This window comes from Sorex araneus, chromosome 8, assembly GCF_027595985.1.
Source record: "Sorex araneus isolate mSorAra2 chromosome 8, mSorAra2.pri, whole genome shotgun sequence".
Taxonomy (NCBI): domain Eukaryota; kingdom Metazoa; phylum Chordata; class Mammalia; order Eulipotyphla; family Soricidae; genus Sorex; species Sorex araneus.
In genome coordinates, this window is record NC_073309.1 from 8882801 (window position 1) to 8908050 (window position 25250).

General features: G+C 39.6%; 2 protein-coding genes across 2 annotated transcripts in view; both read right to left on the reverse strand.

Annotated features, from left to right (window-relative positions):
* HYDIN (HYDIN axonemal central pair apparatus protein) overlaps positions 1-25250 on the reverse strand; it is a 273502-nt gene that overhangs the window by 236199 nt on the left and 12053 nt on the right. The window contains exons 2-3 of the mRNA XM_055145713.1: positions 10296-10450; positions 8088-8213 (exon numbers count right to left, since the gene is read on the reverse strand). Of these exons, the coding sequence (XP_055001688.1) occupies positions 8088-8213; positions 10296-10427 (258 nt within the window). The 5' untranslated portion in view covers positions 10428-10450. The remainder of the gene's footprint in view (positions 1-8087; positions 8214-10295; positions 10451-25250) is intronic.
* CMTR2 (cap methyltransferase 2) overlaps positions 1-25250 on the reverse strand; it is a 95562-nt gene that overhangs the window by 24356 nt on the left and 45956 nt on the right. The gene's annotated exons all lie outside the window — the stretch shown is intronic.

The window sequence follows — 25250 nt, forward strand, 5'->3', positions numbered from 1 at the left end:
AGAAAAATCAATCAAATGTAAATCATAAAACTATAGCAGCTTAAATTAAGGATTTAATATGTGCATATAATAGCAGAATAACTATACCTGAAGAATTAGTTGACTAGGAAATTGGTAAGACAAAATATTCATAACTAATAATAATGATAGGCAATATAGAATAGTTACATATAAATATGTATATATTATAATAAATCAAAAACTCCGAGAAAGGAATAATTGAAGTTTCATAACAAAAATATTTGTGTTGAGACAACATTTGATAAATTTATATCAGAAAGTACCTCCAGGGGTAATTTCTGAGTGCAGAGCCAGGGCACCTCTGAGCACTGCCAAGTATGGCCCAAAAACAACAACAAAAATTTTTAAGTGTTCGGTATCAAGGATATAGATGCAAAAAGTCTCATAAATTCAAGCAGGAATTTAAGAAAAGAAACCTACAGGGCCAGAAAGATAGTACAGCATATATGGTGCTTGCTTTGCATTTGGTTGAACTGGGTTTGATTTCCAGCACACCTCAAGCCTTCCAGGAGTGAGCCCTGAGCACAGAGCCAGGAGTAAGTCCTGAGCACTGCTGGGTGTGCCCCCCCAATGTACTTAGTACATAATTGAAAGTAAAGATCAAAAAATTATTTAAAAATCCAAGGCGGGGAAAGGTAAAAGTTCTAAGGCTCAGACAGATAGCTGATGTCTCAAGATAATCCACAAAAGTTAAAATAGGGAAATAATATTCTAAGACCTAAAAAAAAAAGCCAAAAACCCTATAATTTAAGCCACATGAAAACAAAACAACTAAACGTGGATTAAATAATTAAGTATAAGACCCAAAATTCCTAGCAGTGAGTGTAATTTAAAAACACAAGAGACAGAAATAAACACAAAGCCAATATAATGAAAGAAAGTAGGATTGGTGCTATAGAAACTAAGTAAAAAGAGAATAAATGGACATTATATAAATAAGTGCACAAATTCCTATAGCACAAGAAGAAAAACACTAATAGCTTTATGTTATTGAGAGAAATTTTAAGATGTAAATTCTCCATGAAAGGTTTTTTACTTACACATTTTAAGAGTGTGCTCAAATATTATAGAAAGTCTCCCAAAGGAAAGAAAAATAAAATAAAGAATCCAAGTTTAATTTATGATGCTAGGATAACTTGCAAATATCTGACATTTATTTCCAAAAATAACATTAGGAAAGAAAACTATTATAAGCCAATCTTACCCATGAACCATTGAAACATACATACACAAGGCACACAGATGACGAGTGAACTGAAAGCAACATACACAAAGGATTACCATAACAGGATGATGTTGGCTTTATCTTGAAACTCAGGCTGTTTTACATTAGAAATTGATGAAAAAGAAACAAAATTGTGACTTTCCCTAGACAAAACTTTGTTTAACTCCTGGAGTTTACACTTATTTTACTGTTTTGGTTTATATCCAAATAGTTCATTCATTTTGATTAATTTGTATGCATGGTTTTAAATAGATATTAGCTGCTACTACTTCTTCTTCCTTTTTCACTCTTTCTCCTGCTTCTTCTCCTTTGTGTGGCTGGCAGTTTCACCAGCATTGTTTATTGAAGAAACAATAAACAATGTTTTCCTTTGTCCAGAAAATTCCCTTTCTGTATAGTATACTTTGGGTCTCTTGAGCTGAACGGTTTGGGCCATGTAGCAGCAAATGTTTTGCTAACTTGCTTGATTGCTTTTTGTAACTTACTAACTTGCTTGATCACTCTCTGTGAAACAATACCTTGCAGTATGATCTAAGCTACACAAAACAAGGACCTGTTTCAGGAAATGAAACTGCCCAGATGCCTGGTAATGTCCAGGAAAGGCACGGACATATGGCGAAATTTACTCTAGCAAAGCAGAATGTCACTGATGACCCCCCTTGGTCCCCAAAAATGAGGATGTTGCTCAAAGTAACCTTGGAAAAATGAGAAAAATGGGAATAATGATCAAAGTAATCTTATTTACTAAGGTGTATAAAAAGAGCCTGATCTCTGTGTACGGGGCTCTCTTTCTCTCTCTCTAACCCTCCTCTGCATAGGAGTGAGAGCTGAGTGAGAGCCCCAGCATGCTGGTCTGAATAAATCCCCTTGCTGTTGCAGAAAGAGTTGTCTCGGCCTGTTCCTCCGCGCCTCCCGTGGGCAGAGATCTGCTCCACCCTAACAGAGCCTATCTTTGTTGTCCATACAATATGTGGGTTTATTTCTGAGCTCTCTATCCCATTCTATTGGTTTGTGTGTCTGTTTGACTTTCAATACCATTCCATTTTAATTACTATTACTTTGTAAGATATTTTGAAATCAGGTTGTGTAATGCATCCATTTGCCTCTAAATGTATATGGAAATACAAAGTACAAAAATAGACAAAAGGTTGTGAGGGAGAGAGAGAGAAACAGAGACAGAGACAGATGCAGAGAGAGAGAGAAGAAAAGAAAAGCATCTGACATAGAGGCAGGCTGGGGGATGGGGGCAGGGGGTGATGGGAGGGAACCTGGGGAAACTGATAGACTGGGGGGTGGGGGTGGGGAGAGATAGGAAAGAACCTGGGGACAATGATGCTGGGAAATGTACACTGGTAGAGGGATGGGTGTTGGAATATTTTATGACTGAAACTTAATCACGAGCAGCTTCGTAAGGGTCTATCTCACAATGATTCAATTAAAAAATTGTTTCTTTTTTAAAAAAATAAATAAAAGGTTGTGAGGTAGATCAAAGCACATCCTTTGCATGCATGGGGGCCAGGTTTAATCCCTAGCACCATATATGGCATCACCAGTCACAACTACTGAGAATCAGGGTGCAGCCCCTGAACATGATGTCAGCCCTTACAAAGAAAAATGGCAAGAAAGGTTTTTCATTCCAGAGCAGAGCTCAAGAACAGAGCTCAAGAACGGCTCAAGAACAGAGCCTCACTGGCATCAGGCTGCTGGTCTCATCAACCCTGCCCTGGCCACATGCTGAGCACAGTTCTCATGACACTGTCAATCCCCAGTGCCATGACAGACAGGTAATCATCACTGTTTCACACACAAGTGTGCGAGCACTGCCTGAAGGGTGCAACGCCATGCCACTGCAGTAAGGAAAGGGAAGTGGGGTTAGGAAAAGCGAGGAGCAAATAGTCTTATTCCACTGGATATTGAGACTTTAAAAATACATAATAATTTAGACATTGTGGTTGAGAGATGGTATCTAGCCATCTTCAAGAGTATGAACGGTCCCCCACAAACCCCTGCCTCTATGGATACTTGTTACCTATTCAATAAAGCAGGAGTTCTAGTGCAGGATGGGGAGAATGGACTTTTGCAGAAAAGATACCTAGAATTCAGGGTGAATTCTGTGTGGCTTGTACCTGGCAATTTGGGCTCCTTGTTCCCCTCCCACTTTTGCCACAAGTAATCAGGACTGGGGGAAAATGTCTAGCAAGAACTTCAGATGAGACTTGCATCACACAGATCTACAAAGCAGGTTGTACGTGTTGAAATCAAAGAGTAACAACAAGAAATTTCCTAGATGCCTAGTGGCACCATGAAATATGGAAAGCAGGGGTGAACTGACAGACACTAGGATGTATATTTATAGGAAGCAATCTGTCACTGAGGGGGGCTCTGAGTCATAACTCCCTACAGTCAAAACTCAGGGAGAAGTAAATTCCCTTTCCCTTTCTCTCATCCCCCTTACACACACAGTCTCTCCTCTCTCTCTCTGTCCTCTCTCTCTCACTCACTTTCTCTCTCTCCTCCTCTCTCCTCCCCTTTCCTCCCTTCTTCTTTCATAATGGGCTGTGCTGAGAGCCACAGATAAGTCCTGTGGCTCTGCAATACCCCTGGGTTCTGCTTCTGCATTAACTGTCTGCATGCAGGAGGTCCAGGAAGAAATCCCTCCTTTCTTTCTTCCGGAGATGAGTGGTAACAATAATCAAAATAATTAATTAATCAATTCAGTGTCTGTACAAAAATATGAGAGGGGTGAGGAGGGAAAGACACACATACAGAGAGAGAGACAGATAGAGAAGCAGAGAGAGAGAGAGAGAGAGAGAGAGAGAGAGAGAGAGAGGGAAGATGGGGAAAAAAGTGGCAGATAAATATTTATCAGAAAAGTACTGCCAAGATACAGAAGTAGACTTTTTGTTTGGAGGCACTTCTCAGACCACTCCCAGCAGTGCTTTGGGGACCCTGTGGTACTGATCCCCAAGGCTCTGAGCTCTAGCTATCTTCTAGATAGCCTAGCTATCTTCCCAGCCCAAAGCAATGAAAATCTTAACTCTACCATTCCAACATAAATTCAAAGAACATAAATGAAGAAAACCAGTGAGGACAAAACAAATATTCAGGAATGCACAGAAGATACAAGAAATCAGAAGAGGTGAAAAATTTATATATTCCTTAAGTAAATAATAATTGAGTTTAAATTTTTCTATAGACTGAGCATCCTGTAATGAGCAAGGCCAGTGAAGGCCACTCACAGGGAAATAGAAAGACGAAGGAAATCTGAAATCAGGCAGAGATGAGGTAGTAATAGGTAGAGAAACAGGAGCAGTAGAGCAATGGGGATGGGCAGCCTGCAGACAAGGAGCCAAGGGTTGGCCTCACTAAGAAAATTCCAAGTAAGCATAGTTCTAGGAGAGCATTCCTATTCCTGCAGAGGAATAGTACATGTACTATTTTACTAGGGAGGGACTATCTTTAAGCATTTGAAGAACGGCAGGATGGGAGTTTAGTAAGAAAAGAATAGCAACTTCCTTAAAGACGACATATAAATGCCGGCCAAAAGGCATAAGGAAAAAAATACTCTGTATCATATTGATCATCAAGGAAATGCAAATTAAGACAATAATGAGGTGTCATCTGATACCAAATTAAAACAACCAGAGTTGGTGAGGATGTAGGGGAAAAGGAACTCTTCCACTGCTGGTGGAAGAGCATGGTCATAGACAAATGCTGTCATGATCCAAAAGTAATGACAAGACTAGGACCCTGCTGGGGTTAGGAAGACTAACCTGGCCTGAGGACTGTGGTCTGGAATATAGTGAATATATTCCACTGGCTAGATACCATATATAGTGAATATCCTCAGGAAGAACCAAACTTTAAGTCTGATATATCTCTTACTATGTTCATGTAGAATGACATTGCTAGAAATATTAGAAGTAGATTTACTATAACTATTTAAGCGGATTACTAGCTGAGGAAGGAAGAAAGGGGCACACCCTGACACACCCTTGTTTGGATCCCACACTTGAGAAGATCTACTAGTAATCTGGAGTAATCTCCTTAGATGAGATTTTGTTAATCTCCTGGAGAAATGGCCTTACCCTTCTTTGTTGATTTGTTAATGTTCAACCCACCTTTGTGTTACCGCCCTATGTGACTGCTATATAACTAAGACTTTAACAGAAGTAGGGGGAAGACAGAAGCGAAGAAGACAGCAGAAACAGAAGGGGAGACAGAGGAGACAGCGGAGACAGCAGAGACAGAAGAAGAGGCAGCAGGACACAGACAGAGGCAAGACAGAAGTAGCAGAGAAGGCACAGGAGAAGACACAGAAGCTGAGAGAAGACACAGAAACAGAGACAGAGAGAGGTCGGAAGAGACCAGAGGAGAGACTACAGAAACAGAGACAGAGATAGACAGAAAAGATCACAGTGGCACACACAGAAGCAGAGCACAAGGAAGAGCCATCCCAATCTGGTTCATACACAGCGGCTCGAGAGCACCGAACTTGAGCGGTGCATGTGCAAGAGAACCCCCCCAAGAGCCCACGAACAACAGAACACAACACACATCGCATTGCACCCTCCTGCGCGTGTACATCTTGTAATTTTTTACAGTGAAGAACAGATGAAGACTGAATGAGGTGTCATGGCATGAAACTAGGAGGCAACTAATAGGACAAGGTAATAACCAATGAATTGAGGATGGGGACAGGACAAAAGATCTGGCAACTGGGATATAAGTGCTTAAAGACAGAACAATAAAAAACCCCAATCTGCCTAGTCAAGCAGGAGTTAATTTTAAGAAAAAGACACTGTCACTGTCACCCGTCACTGTCATCCCGTTGCTCATCGATTTGTTCGAGCAGCACCAGTAACGACTCTCATTGTGAGATTTATTGTTACTGTCTTTGGCATATCCAATACACCACGGGCTGGAGCGATAGCACAGCAGTAGGGCGTTCACCTTTCACGCCTTTCACGCGGCCGACCCGTGTTCGATTCATCTGCCCCTCTCGGAGAGCCTGGCAAGCTACCGAGAGTATCTAGTCCGCATGAAAGAGCCTGGCAAGCTACCAGTGGCGTATTGGATATGCCAAAGAAAAAGATACACAAAATGCAAAATAAGGGACATAGGATATAGTCTGGTGAGTGCAGTTATAATAAAGCAGAAGTTAGAGAAAATAATGGTCCTTGATCACTGTGCTGGGAGTAGGCCTTGAGCACTGCGTGTGTGTCCAGAACAGTAGCAACAACAAGAATAGGGGGAATTTTAAGAAAGAAGAGAAAAAAAAAAGATCTGGCATGTTCACAATTGGTGCTCCTAAAAAGAACCAAGATGGCTTGAAAAAATATTTGATAATTCAAAGGAAAATTTCTAGAAAGAAATGGAGACACAACGTTTCTAAGGAAACATTTAATTCTATTCTAATAAAATTATTCAATATTAAGTAAGAACACAACTCACAAGGGAGATAAGTCAAAAAAATTAAAGTACCTAATGGTGGAAAATTAAGCTGTTTTCAGAAGTCTGTCTATATCACCATACAAGCCAGAATGGAGGGAGGAAAATGCATGTAAGTCTCTTATGGGGAAAATGTACAAATAAATACCAAAAAACCCCCTGTAGTTCTGTATAAAAGTATTGACAAATAATATCAAATATATAAAACTAAATAAATACAGTATCATTAAGCATTTGTTAGAGAATGACTGTAACCCAACTAAAAGACAAGTAAGCTCCTGAAAATAAAAACTTGTCAACTGAGTTGAGAAGAAACAAAGAGTTGAAACATAAAAGGTATAGTGATCCCCTGCTTCCTTTAAAGGAGTTCAAATACAGTAGAAGAAGCACACATAGAAAAAATTGTACAGTCTGGTTTTATTTATATTCACAAAAAGGAGCTAATTGCTATTAATTAAGTTATGCAGCTTCGGAAAAGGTCCAGTTTCTAACCCTCAACTGTGGGGAAGAGAAGAAACAACTAAGGCTACCAAAGCCCTGAAGAGCAGTAAATGCTAGGCAAGGCTGAGATGGGGGAAAAACTCAAGGAACCATTCCTCCTGTAGAAATAAATCAAAAACACTCTTAGGAATAGCAAGGTAGAGGTGGGGGTGGAAGAACAACACACACACAACCCTTTTCATATCATAACTGATGCATAAAGAGTGAAACTTATTAATTCATAGGAAACAAGAACTTAATTTACAAACGTAGTTCTATAGCCTAAAACATATGGCTTATGTTAAAATGACTATTCTCTACAGGCTAAAAGAATACATTTATTTTTTGGAAATGAGCCAAAATAGACAACAAACGTCTACTTTAATAAACAATTTCGCCCTCATCCTTTCTAGTAATCACATCAGAAAAGATTTCTTATTCCTTTGAGAAGATAATTTAATTGGACTTCGTGAATATAATTTTTTAATTATCCCTAACATCTAAATAATGCTATACAGAAATTAGCTAAGAAAGGAATACGGTTAATCAAGAGGGAGGCTGGAGAGATAGTAAAGGAGTTAGAGCTCTTGTCTTGCGTGCAACCAACCCAGGTTCTGTTCCTGGCACCACATATACCCACCACCCTGGGTACCAGCAAGAGCTATCCCTGAGCACAGAGCCAGAAGTAAGCCCCTCATACTGCCGAGCATGGCCCAAAGTAATACACACACACCCCTTAGGAACTTGTACAATTATACTCATATACACATCCCACAGATCAAGATCAACATGGGGGAAAAAGAATATATAAAACAAATCCAGTAAGATATTACCAGCCTAGAAATAATAACTGACTTAGCTGTTGTTCTAGAATGCTACTTTATACATAAAGGTAACAGAAAGCAACTACCTTTTGATGGGTTGTCTCCTCCATATCTAAGAGCTCAATGATCTGTGGTCGGCACATGAAATGTGTTTTGGCCAATCTCTGCTCCGTGGTCAGGGACATTTCTTTCAGGAATTCTGAGGGTGTCAACTAGATTTTAAAACAATAGACACAAAAGATTCATACGTGGTTATACTGAAAATGTGTCTTCATGAGTGCTAATAATGAATAATTTGTGTTTTGCACCTTCCAAGATAATTCTGGAAAACCACTAAGTTCCTTTATAAAATATTTAAAATTACTATATAATACAAGAGAATGCACTTTTTTTTATCTCTTTGCACAGTAATTTGAAATGACATGTTCCTGCTGTTTCCCTGAGATTTTGAAGAAGTGACATAAAGGAATATGTAATGGGGGAAGCAGGAAACTGCACAGGAATATGTCCAAAGGGTTTAATGTTTGTGCTCAGAAGAGAGATCTGAGCATGAAACTCTAAATTTCTAAAATAACTTATAAGTATCATATAGCTAAGGAGTCTGAAATATTTCTATTTCCTAAGTGATGTTACAATATGCAAGCAATGTTTTTATAGATATCTAGCCATCATATTGTAAAAGTAAAGTGAAGTTCTTAAAATGTGAAAGATCTGCAAAGCATACCTACTAAAAGGAATACGTCTGAGCTTCTTAGAAAACATTAAGAGCACATTTGATCTTTGTTTTAAAAGAGCTGTAAGCCAGCCATAGACCTAGTGGTCTGTCATATTGACTGACCCACATATGAACACAAAATGCTTTAATCCTTTCAAATACTAGAAAGAAGTATAATATGGTTTTAGTAAAACTAACCCAACAGGGATTTAGTTAACTGGGACCAATCACTGTCATTGAGTTATTGTTATTCTGGAATGTTCTCATTGCTCCGGGACCTACTTTACATGCAAAGAAGTTATGACCACTGGCAGCAAAATAATGTTTAAGTATGTGCCAAGACTTTTCAAACAGGCAAAGGTACAGAATTTAACTGGTTCATTTTGCCTTAGGTTAAAATCAATGCTCTTCAAATTTTCTACCAAAATTAATTTCTGTGACAGAATCCAACTTGGGTTCTCAAGTTCTTTTTGATTGGAGCCAGATTCAAAGACCAAAATGTTAAGAGATGTCAGCTATATTGTAGCTCAAAGTAAAAATAATAAATTCTCAAATTCATTTAGAATTATTTTAAATATAACCAACAAAATAGCCACCACAAAAAAATTGAGAAATTCATTTTTCTAATTAAAAGATAATTTGAAGGAAAAAATTGCAAGTAGTAAATACCATCTCTGGCACTGTAACTTGCCATTTTTCTAAAGTATGTAGTGTATAATTTAATTCTCAGCAATTGTAGTAATTTATTATATATATATATATGTATATATATTTTGCTTTTTGGGTCGCATCCGGCTATGCTCAGGGGTTACTCCTGGCTTTTGCACTCAGGAATTACTCCTGGCGGTGCTTGGGGGACCATATGGGATGCTGGGAATCGAACCCGGGTAGGCCACATGAAAGGCACATGCCCTACCCGCTGTGCTATCACTCCAGCCCTATTATATATTCTTTTGTTGTAAAGAAAAAAGCACTTTTACTTAAATACCATATTAATATTCTCCATTTGACAAATATATAAATATGAATCACTGTTGCCTTATAAACATAGAGCATTTAGATTAAACTCTATGAAATTCTACTTTTGGATTGTTTTTAAACTTCCCAAATGGCAATTATGGGGGCTGAAATGATATAGAACAGCAGACAGGGCATGCATCCCACCCAGGGTCAATTGCTGGCACCTCATATGGTCTCCAGAGTCCCACCAGGAGTGATCCCAGAGCACAGAGCCAGGAATAAGCCCTGATTACTGCCAGTGTAGCCCCCCAAACAAACAAATGATAATTACATAAGATTCCATCTAATATTTAGAAGCCCTACTAGTTTTCTTAAATAATCTTATTCCTGCTGATTAGCTCAAGCAATTCAACTCACGACTGTGATGCATGTAATTTGTAATTTGCAGAAATTCTTGGCCTTTAGGGGGTAACTGTGCCCTGGAGCAAACTACCATGTTAGATACACTGGTGTTATCTGTTAGCAGTTCTCCAATAGTCTGACAATGCTATGTAGCAACTGTCCATCTCTTGAGGAGGAAGTATTGGACATGCCCCAGTGAAATTCTCCAATACATTACCATTCTGTTTACTTCCTCTTCTGGGACCAGCCTTGGATTCCGGGGTGTCAAAATCTTTTTGGGGGTCTTTTTAGGCATTGTGACCATCTCCATTTGAACTGCTCCCTTAGAATGCTCCAATCTACTTGTCATTTTCAGTTATTTTGTCTCCTTCTCTAAATTAAAAAAAAAAAGCTTTAGAACAAATTGTTAATTCCTGAACACAAGCCACCATTTTTAAGTGTTTTCAAATACAACATAGCTTAGAAAATAGTGAACTTCAGCACACATCAACAGCTTGCAACTTTATACCAGAGTTTAGATCCCCTTTAAACAAGCTTTCTGACTCTGGAAAAAACTCAGAGAAGATGTGGAAATATTTGCAGTGCCTATACTTTGATACTTTAATCTTCTTCCAAGAGGAATAAACACTATGCAATAAATACACTTCACAACTTGCTCCTTTATCTGATTATTTAACTATTCTCTCTCGTGACATCTACCCTGGAAACTGAATACACATAAGACGTCAGGCCTGGCTAGCTGGGAGGATTGTGTCAAGGTATCAAGAAAGGTGGAAAAGAGAACATCTCTGGAAAAGTTTTAACATTTATAGTCATAAACTAGGCTTTACAGAGTCATGTAATATTCAAACCAAAGAAAAATGGCGTCTCCATTTTATTTATCCTTCCTTAAAACTTCTAGCAGGCCCCTTAAGACTTTGGGGGTTTATCTATGACTGAATAGGAATACTTATATTGGGTAATAGTGGGCTATGTTATTTAAATACTTGATATAATGTTTAGAAAACAACCTCAAATCATTAAAACATCCACAAGACAAACCAAAACAGAAGGGAAAATGGTACATAAAGGAAAACAGAATTGAATAAAATTGAATAAAGATGCAAAAAGTCTCACTGAAGCACCAAAACTCCTAAGAGAAACATAAAAAGATCAGAGAAACAACTTCTAAAATAAAAGATAAGAAAGAAGAAAGAAAGAGGAAAAGAAAGGAAGGTGGAAGGAAAGAGGGAGGGAAGGAAAGGAGGAATTAATTAGTTCTATTTTAGGTAACTATAAGATCTTAAAATATATATTAAAAGTCCTTTTAGTCTCTAGGCTAAAAAAAAGATAAAATAACATACAAAGACCAAGAGAGACAGGTATCACCAGATTTTGGAAGAGCATCCTACCAAAATGCAAAAATCCACAGGGCAGCATTTTCCAAAACCTTTAAAAGTTTTTGAAAGTGTTACTTTTCAAAGATTTACATGAAGCTTATATGCAAAATCTTCTGTACAGTCTACCTCTCCTTCGACTGAGGCTACAGAGGGGGAGGGAGTTTTCAGTATGAAAAAAGACTCAGGGACTACTGAAGTGTTCTCTTCCTGAAGAAGCAGTTTCATTTAACCAAGTACTGGGAAACTTCAGCAAACGAAGTTAAAAATGAGCATTTCATGTATTTAACTGTAGACCTAAGATTAAAATAAAAGTGAAGGTATGTACAAAAGATTAGGGTAGCAATAAGGAAACTATGTGAACCCCCAAGCACACACAGCAACGTGCCCCCATACAATAAATGACTGGTATGGCAGAAGAATTTCACCTAATAAATGAAGATGAAATCATTGAAAAATAATCAGCATTTTGCAAATCCTAATGAACCCTAGAACCACTAACACTAAAGCCATTAGGAAAGATATTGCTGGATAATTTTATAATGGCTCAAACAGACTAACAATACCTACACCTCTAAAATATGTTCACATAGAAAGAGTAGAAGTCAGACACATTCTGTGCCTCTGATGTAATCACAAGTGGCCCACTGAACTAGACTATTTAACAAAAGTCTAAACCAAAATCAAGCCTCTAGCCCTTATCGATCAGTCAGGCTGGAAGGAGAATGTAGATTCCATATTCTGTAAGAACACAATTATGGCATATCCAGAAAGCGGGGACTGTTGTCAGAAAACAGCCTTGTTCATTCAATTATTAACCAGCTGAGCACTAGAGTGAGAGCATGTGAGAAATTGCAAGCAAGGGCTATCAGGGAAAGGGTCATACAATAGTCAAAAATTTAAAGTAAAACTAATACTTAAGAAACACTATGGTGAAGTGGGGGGGGGAGGCCCCTCCCTCCCTATGACCACCGGCCACACCTTCCAGCAGTCTGCCCTCCCCTCTCCTTGCTTCCACTGTAGCTGCTTCCCACCTCCTGCATTTTCATTACGTGGCTCTCCTTGGCTCACTCTCGCTCAGCCCTGCCCTTCACTCTTCCTTCTCCAGTCTACATCTGCCCTCCAGTCTCGCAATGTCAACAGCCTGATTTCAGTCTTCCCAGTGTGCAATAAAACCCCAACACAGGGTCCATCGACTGTTCTCTCCTACACCCACCCATCTTGTAGGTCCAACCACCTACAAGATGGTTCTGCTCAGTTGTCCAGGAAACTCAATCCCAGTATATCACCCCAAGACCTGCTTCCTCCGTTACTGTAACACGCATCATAATCACACAACTGTCCTTGCCCTCACCCCAAATGCAGGTGTCATATATGAATTCTCTCCCCTTTAATCTTAAAATTGCACATTATTTACTTTTTTAATTTATTTTTTTAATGAATCACCGTGAGGTACCGTTACAGACGTACAAACTTTTGTGCTTATGTTTCAGTCATAACTGAAGTGGAGTCATCCCTCCACCAGTGCCCATTCTCCACCACCAATGTTCCTAGTATCCCTTTACCACCCCCCCCATACCTCCCCATCCCGCTTCTGTGGCAGGCGCATTCCCTTTTACTCTTTCTCTCTCCTTTAGGGTGTTGTGGTTAAAATTGCATATTATTTAACTCTTACTATGTGCCAGACAGATATTAATTCAATCCTCACAGCCACCTTAAAGGTAGATATATTCTTTCCACGTCACAGAAAAAGCAATAAAGCCACCGAGAAGACCACTAGCCTGTCCCACTCACACAGCTGTGAAGCGTCCACCTGTGACAAAAACCAGTGACTCTGGTTCCAGGTTTCACCTGTGTGTCTACCTCCTTGTCACAAATCCAGCTGTTCCTTTCACCCCTACAGTCCTCCTCCGTTAATGTCACTCCCACTCTTGCCTGGATAGCCACAGCAATTTTTTTTTTTTTTTTTTGCTTTTTGGGTCACACCCGGCGATGCACAGGGGTTACTCCTGGCTCATGCACTCAGGAATTACTCCTGGCGGTGCTCGGGGGACCATATGGGATGCTGGGAATCAAACCCCGGGTCAGCCACGTGCAAGGCAAACGCCCTACCCGCTGTGCTATTGCTCCAGCCCCCCACAGCAATTTCTTAACTGATCCTCTTTGATTCTGAAGTCACAACCACACAGCTATCTCTCTCCTCAAGAGATTGACTCTGTGTTTCCCTGCGTGCAACTCTGTCATTGGAAACACTGTAAATTCTCCAGATGACATACCTGGAATCTGCCCTTCTTGCACTTTATATGTTCAACTTGTAGATCCCAATGTATGGAGGTGCTTACACAGCTCCTGGCTTAAGCAGGCTGCCTGGAATGCCTTTCCTGCCATGCTGCCACAGCTTACTTATCCCTTGTCTGCACCTTGAAGGCACCTCTTTCAGGAAACTTCCTGAGTTCTCCAGGCTGGCCCTGCATTATGTTCTCTCATGTCTTCATGCTCACTCCTCTCATTTCACTCATTCATTCATTCACTTCCTTCCACCACTGGACTTGAGGATAGGAACTTTGCCTTTTCTATCATTGTATTCCCAGTGTGCAGTACAATGCCATATGCACATATTTTTTAACTAATCCATGACTTTCCATAAATATGCCAGACTGTTTCACAGTCCTATACCTTTGTTGAGGTTTATCTTTTCTTCTCCTGTGTCTCTTCCTATCCATATAGCAAACTTCTACTCCAACCTGCAAAACTCATTGGAAGGAGTTCCTAAAAGCGAACCTTTCCCTAATGCACTTAAAAAACAAACAAACAAACCCAACAATTCTGTTGTTTGCATACATCTCTATTAAGGAATAAAATACATCTTATTGCAAATATCTGTTTACAAACCTGACTTTTCCTCCCAAATGTGAACTTCCTGACAGGAGGGACCATGAGTAGCTGGCATGTGGTAGAAACTCAGCTTGCTGAACTGAATATTATCTTGTACTTATTAAAAGAGGTGTTTTTTTTTTCACTAGACCAAATCATTTCTTAAGGAAACAATTCGCCTATTTTGTCTTGTTTTCCTCAATTTAAATGTTAATCTTCAGCTCTTTCTAGAGCTTCCACCGACAGAATCTAAGCTAATTAACTTTGCCTAGACACATCTTTGCTCAGATGGAAGACAGGAAACTGCAGCTTCCGCTCACTCTCAGGAAAGAGAACCTGGCAGGATGAAATTTACCTCTATAGATTTGCAACATTGCATTTACCTTTTCAAGAAAAAAATCAGAACAGATAGTCTTACAGAGAAAATTCATTTTCTACAGGGAACTGAATTCTGCTCACGGTGAGAACTCTTCAAGGTGCTGAGTTTAAAGTATTGAAGGTTGTATTGAGAAGGTTGCTTCATTGTGAAGCTAAACTTCACTGTGTGCACTATTAAATGAATGGTCCAGATGATGAAAGGAAACAGCATGGAACCCAAATAACGATCACAATCACCAAGGTCAGACCCCATTCCTGATCCCTTTGCCCCTTCTCACTTTCCCTTCAACCCAAATATCTCAAAAATTTATCGGTATTCCTTCTTTTGCCTATTTCACATTTCCCATTCCTTTCTTTCTAGAAAAGTCAAGCAAAAAATGGCTTATTTGTTCCCAGTTTAAATCTCATAGCAATTAAAACCTTTTCTAATAAGTGAGCTATGTGTAAGATGAAAAACAAATCTCAAAGCACTTGTATGCCTAACAGTGCATTTAATATTTATACATACAATGTGGCAGACCACATGTCTTTACCACATTTTAACTGATTGATTTGTAAAGACTTTCCCATAGTTTGAGGGAGTAATTGTCATCTCAGAAGGTGCTGTTATCAGTTACAAACTGAAACCTTGAGACAGTACCCATTTTCATTAAGATCAGGTTTTGTACCATCAAGAAACTGTGAGAAATGAGGGGGCAAATCAGTGACTAAAAACAAACCAACCGCCAAGAAAATACCAAATTTCTCACAGTTTCTTTGATTCAAAAATTAAAAGAAGCATAGCCAGATGGCCTGAGGTCTCTTGTCAGGTTGCAGTCAAAAATGGCAGCAAGGGCTGCAGTCTTGAAGGCTTGACTCAAGCTGAAATTTTCATTTTCAATATGGCTGCTCATAGAAGAATGAGTTAATCCTGGCTGTTGACCAGATGCCTCAGCTCCTCAGCTCCAGATCTCTTAAAGATCCCCATGTCCTCGTGGCATTGTGATTGGCCACGTCCAAGATATCATGGGAGAAGGAGCAAAGTCTTTTGTGATCCAAAATCATACCCCATTATTTCCACAACACCTCCTGGTGACAACAATTAGAACTATTCTGTGTAGGAGCCAGGAATGGGACTCCCAGTGAGTCATCTTGGAAGCCACCTACCACAACCACCCCTTAGGCTTAAATGACATGTTTGAATAATAAAAAGTGTACTTCACTTTGCATACAATTATTCTTGGTGTTATCTTTAGAAAATATTTAACCAAGGGCCTGAAAGATAGTACAGTAAGGCACTTTCCTGGCACACAGCTGACATACGTATGATCTCTTCTATCCCATATGGTCCTCCAAGTCCCACCAGGATTGATCCCTGAGCTCAGAGCCAGAAGTAAGCCCTGAGCATACCCAGGTGTGTCCCCCAGAACAAGCCTCACCCCAAACTGTTATCATTCCCAAAGATTATAATTCAAAATTAAAGTGGAAAGATGGAGATTCTATTCAATGCAGCAAATAGGAATATAGGAAAGTTATTTCTTTACTACTGCTACAGTAAAAGAAATATACTCTGGGATATTGATAAGCACTTACTTATCCCGAAACATCACTTTATCAGAAAAATGTCAAAGAAATATTAAGGAAAATGCTCAAGTAGGCACAACATTACTTGCTATCAATGAGTTTCTAGGCATTCTGAGTATTTTTAGGTCCATTCTAGGTCCATTTTTCTAATCCTGCTTCTTCTCCCTCTTCTGATTTTTAACTGTCTCTAGTGAATCTTGGTTTTGATCTCCCTTAACTTACATTCCTTCCAATTTCACAGGTTTCACATAGGTTCTGCTCTCACCACCCCCGCCCTGAAATACATTCTGAAATAATACGTATTCAAGGATGTATGACTTTATTATTAATATCTGAGGTAGATAAAAGGAGACAAATTTCAAAAAGAAGTCTCTTCTTTGACCCATGCCGAAGGCAAGGCAAATAGAGATGCATAGCAAAAAAGTAATATTTCCAAGGTTTAAAGTTATTAAACAGAAATCCTGTCAGTAGAAAAATATGAGATATTTGAGTTTATCTAAATGATAGAAGCTTGCAGGCCACCTACAAGCAGGGAGAACGGCAGCCAATTATATTCAGGGTACCCAGGAGGAAGTGACAAAGGGACAGAGAGAGCTGCAGCTGCAGGGAATGTGAGCCCCAATTCACATTATTTTCATGACTCCTACCAACAATCTATAAAAATTACAGCTCTGAAATCACTTTTCTCACATGCTAATCCAACTGTTTTCCGATGTAGTAAATTATAGAGTACCTACAATATGCTGGAGCGGTAACACAGCAAATAGGGCGTTTGCCTTGCACACAGCCGACCCGGGTTCGATTCCTCCATCCCTCTCGGAGAGCCCAGCAAGCTACTGAGAGTATCTACCCCGAATGGCAGAGCCTGGCAAGCTACCCATGGCGTATTCTATATGCCAAAAATAGTAACAACAAGTCTCACAATGGAGACGTTATTGGTGCCTGCTCGAGCAAATGGATGAACAATGGGACGACAGTGCTATGGTGCTACAATATGCAAAGCAATGTTCATAATGCAACAATATTGTTGGGGACTGCAAGCAAGTTTTAACACTAGGGCTACTCACATCCAGTAGTAAACACACCCCGAGCTCTACCAGGACTTTTGCTTCAACCCTCTACATCTGCCCGCAATGAAGCTGGGGCACCTGTTTAAGGGATTTGCCGAAGAACTTTTTATTCTGCACTCTCATAAAAATTGGTCTTTTCACATACTGAATTACAAGATTTTATAGCCTGCTTTCTCCACCAAAGAGTGAGCTCCATGAATCGGAGACCTGACCTAATTTGTCTCACATAGACACACACACACACACACACACACACACAAACACATATATATGTATGTTATGCAATATTTGTTGCTGTTTGGTCAGCTGGATCACTGAGCCACTGTTAAGTGTTTTTGTCTTCAAGATGTCATCATTTTTAAAAAACAATTTCACAGATATATAAAGATATTTACTATTCAGCATCCATTTTCCTTATGACTATTCTAAGAATAAAAAATATGTTTTTCTTAGGGAAATGCCCATTTATTTCTTGAATCTTATTTCCAAATTACAACCCCCTAGCCATGAAGACTGGTTCAGGCAAAGCAAGTGACCCAAATATAAGCGATCAGAGCCAATAGGCTACATTCTAACTTCACTGGAACAGCTGAAAAAAAGAGACCAAGCTTTATTTTCATTAAGGTTGATGAGAAGTGAGATGTGAGTTTGAAGCGTCTGGGAGCCATCTCGCCTCTCTGAGGGGACAGCTTGTCTGAGAACAAAATCACACAAATGAAAGCAGTCCAAGAAACTGAGTTCTGGTGGCAATATCCTTACATCCCAGCCAGGAACTTTTCAGTTATCTGAGCCAAGTAATGTTTTCACTCAAGTGTCATCTGAGCTGTTTGCTATGACCACAGTCTCTTAACAAAGTGAATCCCTTATAAATAATTGCAGTCCATCCATTTTTTGCAGTGTATTACCATAACATGAGGAACTTGAAAGCCATCCATATTGTAGCTTGTAAAAGCGGTTTTTGATAGTTTTGTCAAGTGTGGTCATTTATACATGGCAGAAAAGTTATCTTTAAGTCATGCTTGTCTTACTAGAATATAATAGATTCTATTTCATATGTCATTGATTTTGTATTCACCAGTATCCAAAAGGTTAATAGGCTAGCAGAAACATTCAGTGATAATGTCTTTGGCTTCCATTGCTATTATATATGATGAATGTTCATTTGTGGAATTTGCTTCAATTCACACACAGTCATCGGTAAAGGTGATTTATTTTATAAGCTTCTTATAAATGCTAGACAATTTATATAATTTTATTATAACAAATTCACAAATACATATCTGTGCACTTATGAACTGACTGCCATGAAGATATACCAAAATAACTCCTTTCTGAGAAATGAATGTCCTTATTTTGGATCCACCAATCCACCCAATAAAAAAGTTTTATTAATATTTCAATATAAAAATCAGATGCATCTAGCAAAAGTAAAAATAAATAGGCTATCTCTACCAGTTCTTAGCAATTAAAAAATTTATTAAAGCACCATGATTTACAAAGCTACTTATAGTTTTGTTTTAGACATACAATATTGCAGCGCCGATTCCACCACCAGTATCAACTTCCCTCCACCAATGTTCCCAGGTTCCCTCACTGTACTACCATCTCCAGCCCGCCTTCTTGGGAAGCACCTTTCTAAGTTCAGTTGTTAAAGTCTGAGTCTCTTGATTTCAGTGTCGTTGACTCTGTTGTTTGGATATTTAGCTCTATCATTCCTTAACGTTACCTTTATACCTAAATCCCCTGAGCTGACCCCCACTGATTCTCATCTCTCTTATCCTCCTCCCCACCACTCTTTCTTCCCTTTCCTTCCCTATACTCTGGGGTCAAGATTGATCTGGGCACCCTCCCCATTTAAAACATTGCAGTCCCTAATTCAGTTAGTCTAAGTACTACATATAAGTGATATCATCCTGTGTTTATCCTTATTTCATTTCATTTAAGATGTCTTCCAGTTCCATCCATGTTGCTGTGAATTGCATGATTTCATCAATCCTTACAGCTGAGTAGTATTCCATTGTGTATAGATACATCTTCATGATCTCCTTATCTGTCGCTGGACATCTAGGTTGATTACAAATCTTAGCTATTGTATTGAGTGCCACAATGAATAATGGTGCGCATATATTCTTTTGAATGAACGCTTTTTTCTGTCTCTCTCAGGGATAGATACCCAAAAATAGAATTACTGGGTCATATGCAAGCTCAATTCTGAGTTTACTGATTACCTTCTACACTGTTTTCCATAGGAGTGGAGGCCCCTCTCCACAGAGTCTCTTGCCCGTACGCCTGACTGTCTTCCCCAGGGCCCCTCGGGGGGGATGGGCTCCAGCTTCCCTCCCCACCCGAGCAGAGCTCCCAGCAGCCGAAGACCACCGGAACCTAGCTACAGCCATGCTGGAGGCCCCTGTCCACACGTTCGGACAGGCCTCATGCATGAAGGTACCAGCAGAGGAACCCAGGTGTGTGTAATCCCATCAATGGACAACATCCAGAGAGAGATTCAAAAGCAAGCTCTCAGAAACAAAGCAGCTGCTCAATATCATGTAGCCTGCTTCTCCCTCTGGGAGAAACTGGCAATCTTCTGAGAGTTTCCTGCCCACATAGGACAGCCTTTCAAGCTTCCCATGATGTATTCATATGCTAAATCCAGTAACAAGCAGGATCTCATTCCCCTGACCCTGAAGAGCCCCCAGTGCAACATCGTTAGGAGGGCCAAGTTGAGATAGCCTTCTAAGATCTCAGGGAAAGGACGAAATGAGAGGTTACTGAGCCCGCCCGAGACATCGGTGATTAACGGGATTTTCATGATTCGTGATTCCATAGGAGCTGAACTAGACAATATTCCCACCAGCAGTTGAGTGAGGGTTCTTTTTTCAACACATTTCTGCCAACAGAGATTGTTGACAGTATTTTTAAAATTTTTTTATTAGTGAATCACCGTGAGGTAGTTACAGACTTACAAACTTTCGTGTTTTCGTTTCATTCATACAATGGTCGAGTACCCATCCCTCAACCCATGCCCATTTTCCATCACCAATGGTCCCAGCATCCCTCCCACCACCCCCACCCCCTCCACCCTACCCTGCCTCTGTGGCAGGGCATTCCCTTTTGCTCTCTCTCCTTTGGGGTGTTGTGGTTTGCAGTAGAGGTATTAAGTGGCCATCATGTTCGGTATATAGTTACTTTCAGCCCGCATCTCCCATCCCAAGTGGGCCCTCCTAACACCCTTTACATGGTGGTCATTTCTCTATCTGAGCTGCCTTTTACCCCAGCATGCAAGGCCGACTTAGAAGCTGTGGAGTAATCCTCCTGGTACTTATCTCTTCTGTTCTTGGGTGTTAGTCTCCCATTCTGCTACTTTATAGTTCACAAATGAGTGCAATCTTTCTATGTCTGTCCCTCTCTTTCTGATTCATTTCATTTAATACTCTCCATGTTAATCCACTTATATGCAAATCTCATGACTTCATCTTTTCTAACAGCTGCTTCGTATTCCGTTGTGTAGATGTACCAAAGTTTCTTTAACCAGTCATCTGTTCTCGGGCATTCTGATTTTTTCCAGATTCTGGCTATTGTAAAAAATGCTGCAGTGAACATACAAGTGCAGATGTCATTTTTGGAAAATGTTCTGTGTGCACAGGAGAAAAAGTGTGTTGCCAGTATTTTTCATATGTGCCATTCTCACTGATGTAAGATGTATCTCATTGTTGTCTTCATTTGGATTTCCATAATAAGTGATGATGCGCAGCTTTTCATCTGCCTGTTCGCTAACTATTGGTCTTCTTCAAAGAAGTGTGTTCATTTCCTTTCCCCCATTATTTTGATGGGGCTTTTAGATTTTTTTAAAAAAAACTTTTTGAGTACTTTATAGATCCTGAATATCAACCTTTTATCTAATATGTTGAATGCAAATATTTTCTCCCACTCAGTTGTTTAGTTTTAGTCTTTGTTTCTTCTGTCATACAGAAACTTTTAAATTTGATGTAGTCTCATTTGTTTAGTTTTGACTCTGTAACCTTTGCCAATGGCATCATATCATTGAAAACTCCTTTGAAGTCTAGGTCTTGGCTATATTTTTGCCCATATTTTTCTCAATGTATTTAATAGATTCTGGTCTGTCTCGGGCTGGAGCAATAGCACAGCAGTAGGGCGTTAGCCTTTCATGCGGCCGACCCATGTTCAATTCCTCAGTCCCTCTCGGAGAGCCCGGCAAGCTACCGAAGTATGTAGCCCACATGGCAGAGCCTGGCAAGCTACCCGTGGCATATTGGATATGCCAAAAACAGTAATAATAAGTCTCACAATGAGAGACGTTACTGGTGCCCGCTCAGACAAATCGATGAGCAATGGGATGACAGTGACAGTGGTCTATCTCAAGATCTTTGATCCACTTTGAATTAACTTTTGTGTAAGGTGTGAGATATGGACTCAGCTTTAATTTCTTTTATGTGGTTATCCAATTTTTCCAACACTACTGTTGAAAATGTTGTCTTTATTCCACTTCACATTCTCAGCTACTTTGTCAAAAATTTGCTGACCAGGGGCTGGAGCGATAGCACAGTGGGTAGGGCGTTTGTCCTGCACGCAGCTGACCCGGGTTCGATCCCCAGCATCCCATATGGTCCCCTGAGCACCGCCAGGGATAATTCCTGAGTGCAGAGCCAGGAGTAACCCCTGTGCAGAGCCAGGTGTGACTCAAAAAGCAAAAAAAAAAAAAATTTGCTGACCATATATATGGGGGTTCATCCTTGGATATTCTATATTCTATCCTGACCCATTAGTCAGAGTCTTTCCTTATTCTAGTACCACGTTGTTTAGATTACTATGGCTTTATAATATTGATTCAAGTTAGGTAGTGAGACGCCTCCAAGTTTCTTGTTTTTCAGTATAGTTTTGGCAACACGGGGTCTTTTATGGTTCCACACAAACTTTGAAATTGACTATTCTGAGTCGCTAAAGAATGTCTAAATTTGGATAGGGACTGCATTGACTCTACATAGTAGTTTAGGTAAGATGGTCTTTTTGACAATGGTGATTCTTCCAATTCATAAACATGCAATGTTTTTCATTTTCTAAAATCTTCCATTCCTTTCCTGAGTATTTTGAAGTTTTCCTGGATAGGTCTTTCACTATTTTGGACACTGTTTTAAATGGGACAGTCTCTTTGATCTCTTTCTCCTCTGATTCATTATTTGTATATAGGAGTACAACTGATTTTTGTGTATTGACCTTGCATCTGATACTTTGCTCTACTGGCTTATTGTTTCTAGGAGCTTTTGGGTGGACTCTAGGATCTTCAATGTATAGCATAATGTCATCTGCAAATACAGATAATTTGACTTTATTTTTTCCAATTTTTATGCTTTTGATTTACTTTGCTTGCCTGAATGCTGTTGCCAAGAGTTCTAATACAATGTTGAATGAGAGTGAGGACAGTGGATATCCTTGTCTTTGCCTAATCTTAGCAGGACTGCTTTCAGTTTTTCGCCATTAAGACTAATATTGGCTAGACTGGCTCGCGCTCCGCCGAGACTCGACCCGGGCGGCCACATTTTGGTGCAGCTGCTTTGCTGCTGATTGACCACGATTCGGAGGCAGCTAGACTACTTTTGATCCCAGAAACTCTTGCAACCATGTCTCTAGACTGTGAACTAAGCCATTGCCCCATACTGCCCCAGGAAGGGAAATTATGCAATTTCTAACATAAATCTCCCTGGACTTAATTACTAAAATACTAAAATACAGAAATCCTAAACTGTGCGGCCACTACTGCGGCAGTGCAACTTTGTATCTCTTCATTCTCAGCAATGGAAAACTAATTATCAAATGCTTCCTTGTCAGTAGGGCTGTTTTTTTGGGGGGGAAACTCCAACAACAATAGTGAGTTTTGTGTTGAAATATGGAATATAATCAAGGTAAGAGAAAATGAAGTGAAATTTATCAGTTATGCAGGCAGGGGTGGGGGTATGGGGGTTGGGGGTGGGAGGTATACTGGGGTTTTTGGTGGTGGAACATGGGCACTGGTGAAGGTACAGGTGTTTGAGCATTGTATAACTGAGACATAAGCCTGACAATTTTGTAACTTTCCACATGGTGATTCAATAAAATAAATTTTAAAAATTTAATTTAATTTAAAAAAGACTAATATTGGCTATGGTCTTTTTATAGATAGCTGTTACTAACTTGAGGGAGGTTCCTTCTACTCCTATTTTATTAAGTGTTTTTTATCATGATTGGGTGTTGGATCTCGTTGAAAGCTTTCTCTGAACCAATTGAACACTTGCTCTGAACCAATTATCAATATAATTGATAATATATCAATGTATTTTTATATTTTATATTTATTCAAGGGCTGGAGCGAGAGCACAGTGGTTGGGTGTTCGCCTTTCATGCGGCCGACCCATGTTCGATTCCTCCGCCCCTCTAGGAGAGCCCAGCAAGCTACTATAGTATGTAGCCTGCACGGCAGAGCCTGGCAAGCTACTCGTGCGTATTGGATATGCCAAAAACAGTAACAATAAGTCTCTCAATGAGAGACGTTACTGGTGCCGGTCAAACAAATCGATGAGCAATGGGATGACAGTGACAGTGACAGTGATATTTATTCAACTATCAAACTTCAAATTATTTGCAAAAATTATTGAAAAGTTCTTTTATTTGTTAACCAAATAATCTTGATAAAAATATTGTCTGTGAAGTTAATGTATCAATACCCTTTCATAAAGCCAGTCATACACAGAAGAGCAAACCTGGATTTGCGCATTGATCCTTCTATGGCTCCAACCACTACATCCAGTAAAAAAGGAACCAGTGTTTTCATCAATTTCCACCATCCATTAGAAAAGTGACAATTCCCAGAAGCAAGTGAACAGCAAGCTAGTTTGACCCAGTCCAACTCAATGCTTTCAACACTGATCACTGTCTCTTACACCCTCTCTAGAAGCTACATGTTAAATGCTGCATGTCTACCTTTTATTAAAATGTCATGTATAATTCTTTCAATTTACATCAGGTTGCTGTCATAACAGAATTCAGTAATTGAAACCAATGACAGAGATTGGTTACCTAGTATAGCACTGCACTTGAGCTGTCTGGCATGTAATGGGGCCATTTTTCTTCTTTTAGTTATCATCTTGGTAAATACTGACTAGGAAATTCTAAGTACATCCCCTTCACCAGGCATGTCAGATCAATTCCCATTAAAAGTATGAAAAAATATCTGTATCCTTCTATAACTCAAATAATAACAACAATAAACTTTCCCTTAAATTAAAGAGGATTCCCACTTTCAGTAATGGCAGGTAATAGTGAAACCAACCATCCATATGAACACAATGAAGAGCTCTAAGTGAAAACATTTTAATCTCCTTAAAAGTATTACAGAGCTGTCAAGATAGCAAGCAATTACTGAACCAGAACTTAAAGGAAATCAAAGAGCAGAGAAGTTCAGAGAGACTAGAGCTCCCACACCACTTTTATCCTGAGTACTTGCTAATCCACAAAGTGTGTGCTTAGGTTCTGCTGGCCTCCCTGGGCTATTAAATAGATGTCAGTTTAATTAGTTTTGCTCAAGATAGGAAAGTAAAATTAGAGGCCTTGATTTATTGGCAATTCTATCACCCTCTCCAAAAGTCATAGTAAAACTTACTGTGGTGCTAAACAAAGAAAGAAAAAAAAATTTAAAGGAGATAAAAAAATAGCAGGAAAGTTGGAGTCACTTCTTTTTTTTTTATTTTTGGTTTTTGGGTCACACCCGGCGATGCACAGGGGTTACTCCTGGCTCTTCACTCAGGAATTACCCCTGGCGGTGCTCAGGGGACCATATGGGATGCTGGGATTAGAACCCCCATCAGCCACCTGCAAGGCAAACGCCCTACCCGCTGTGCTATCGCTCCAGCCCCAGTTGGA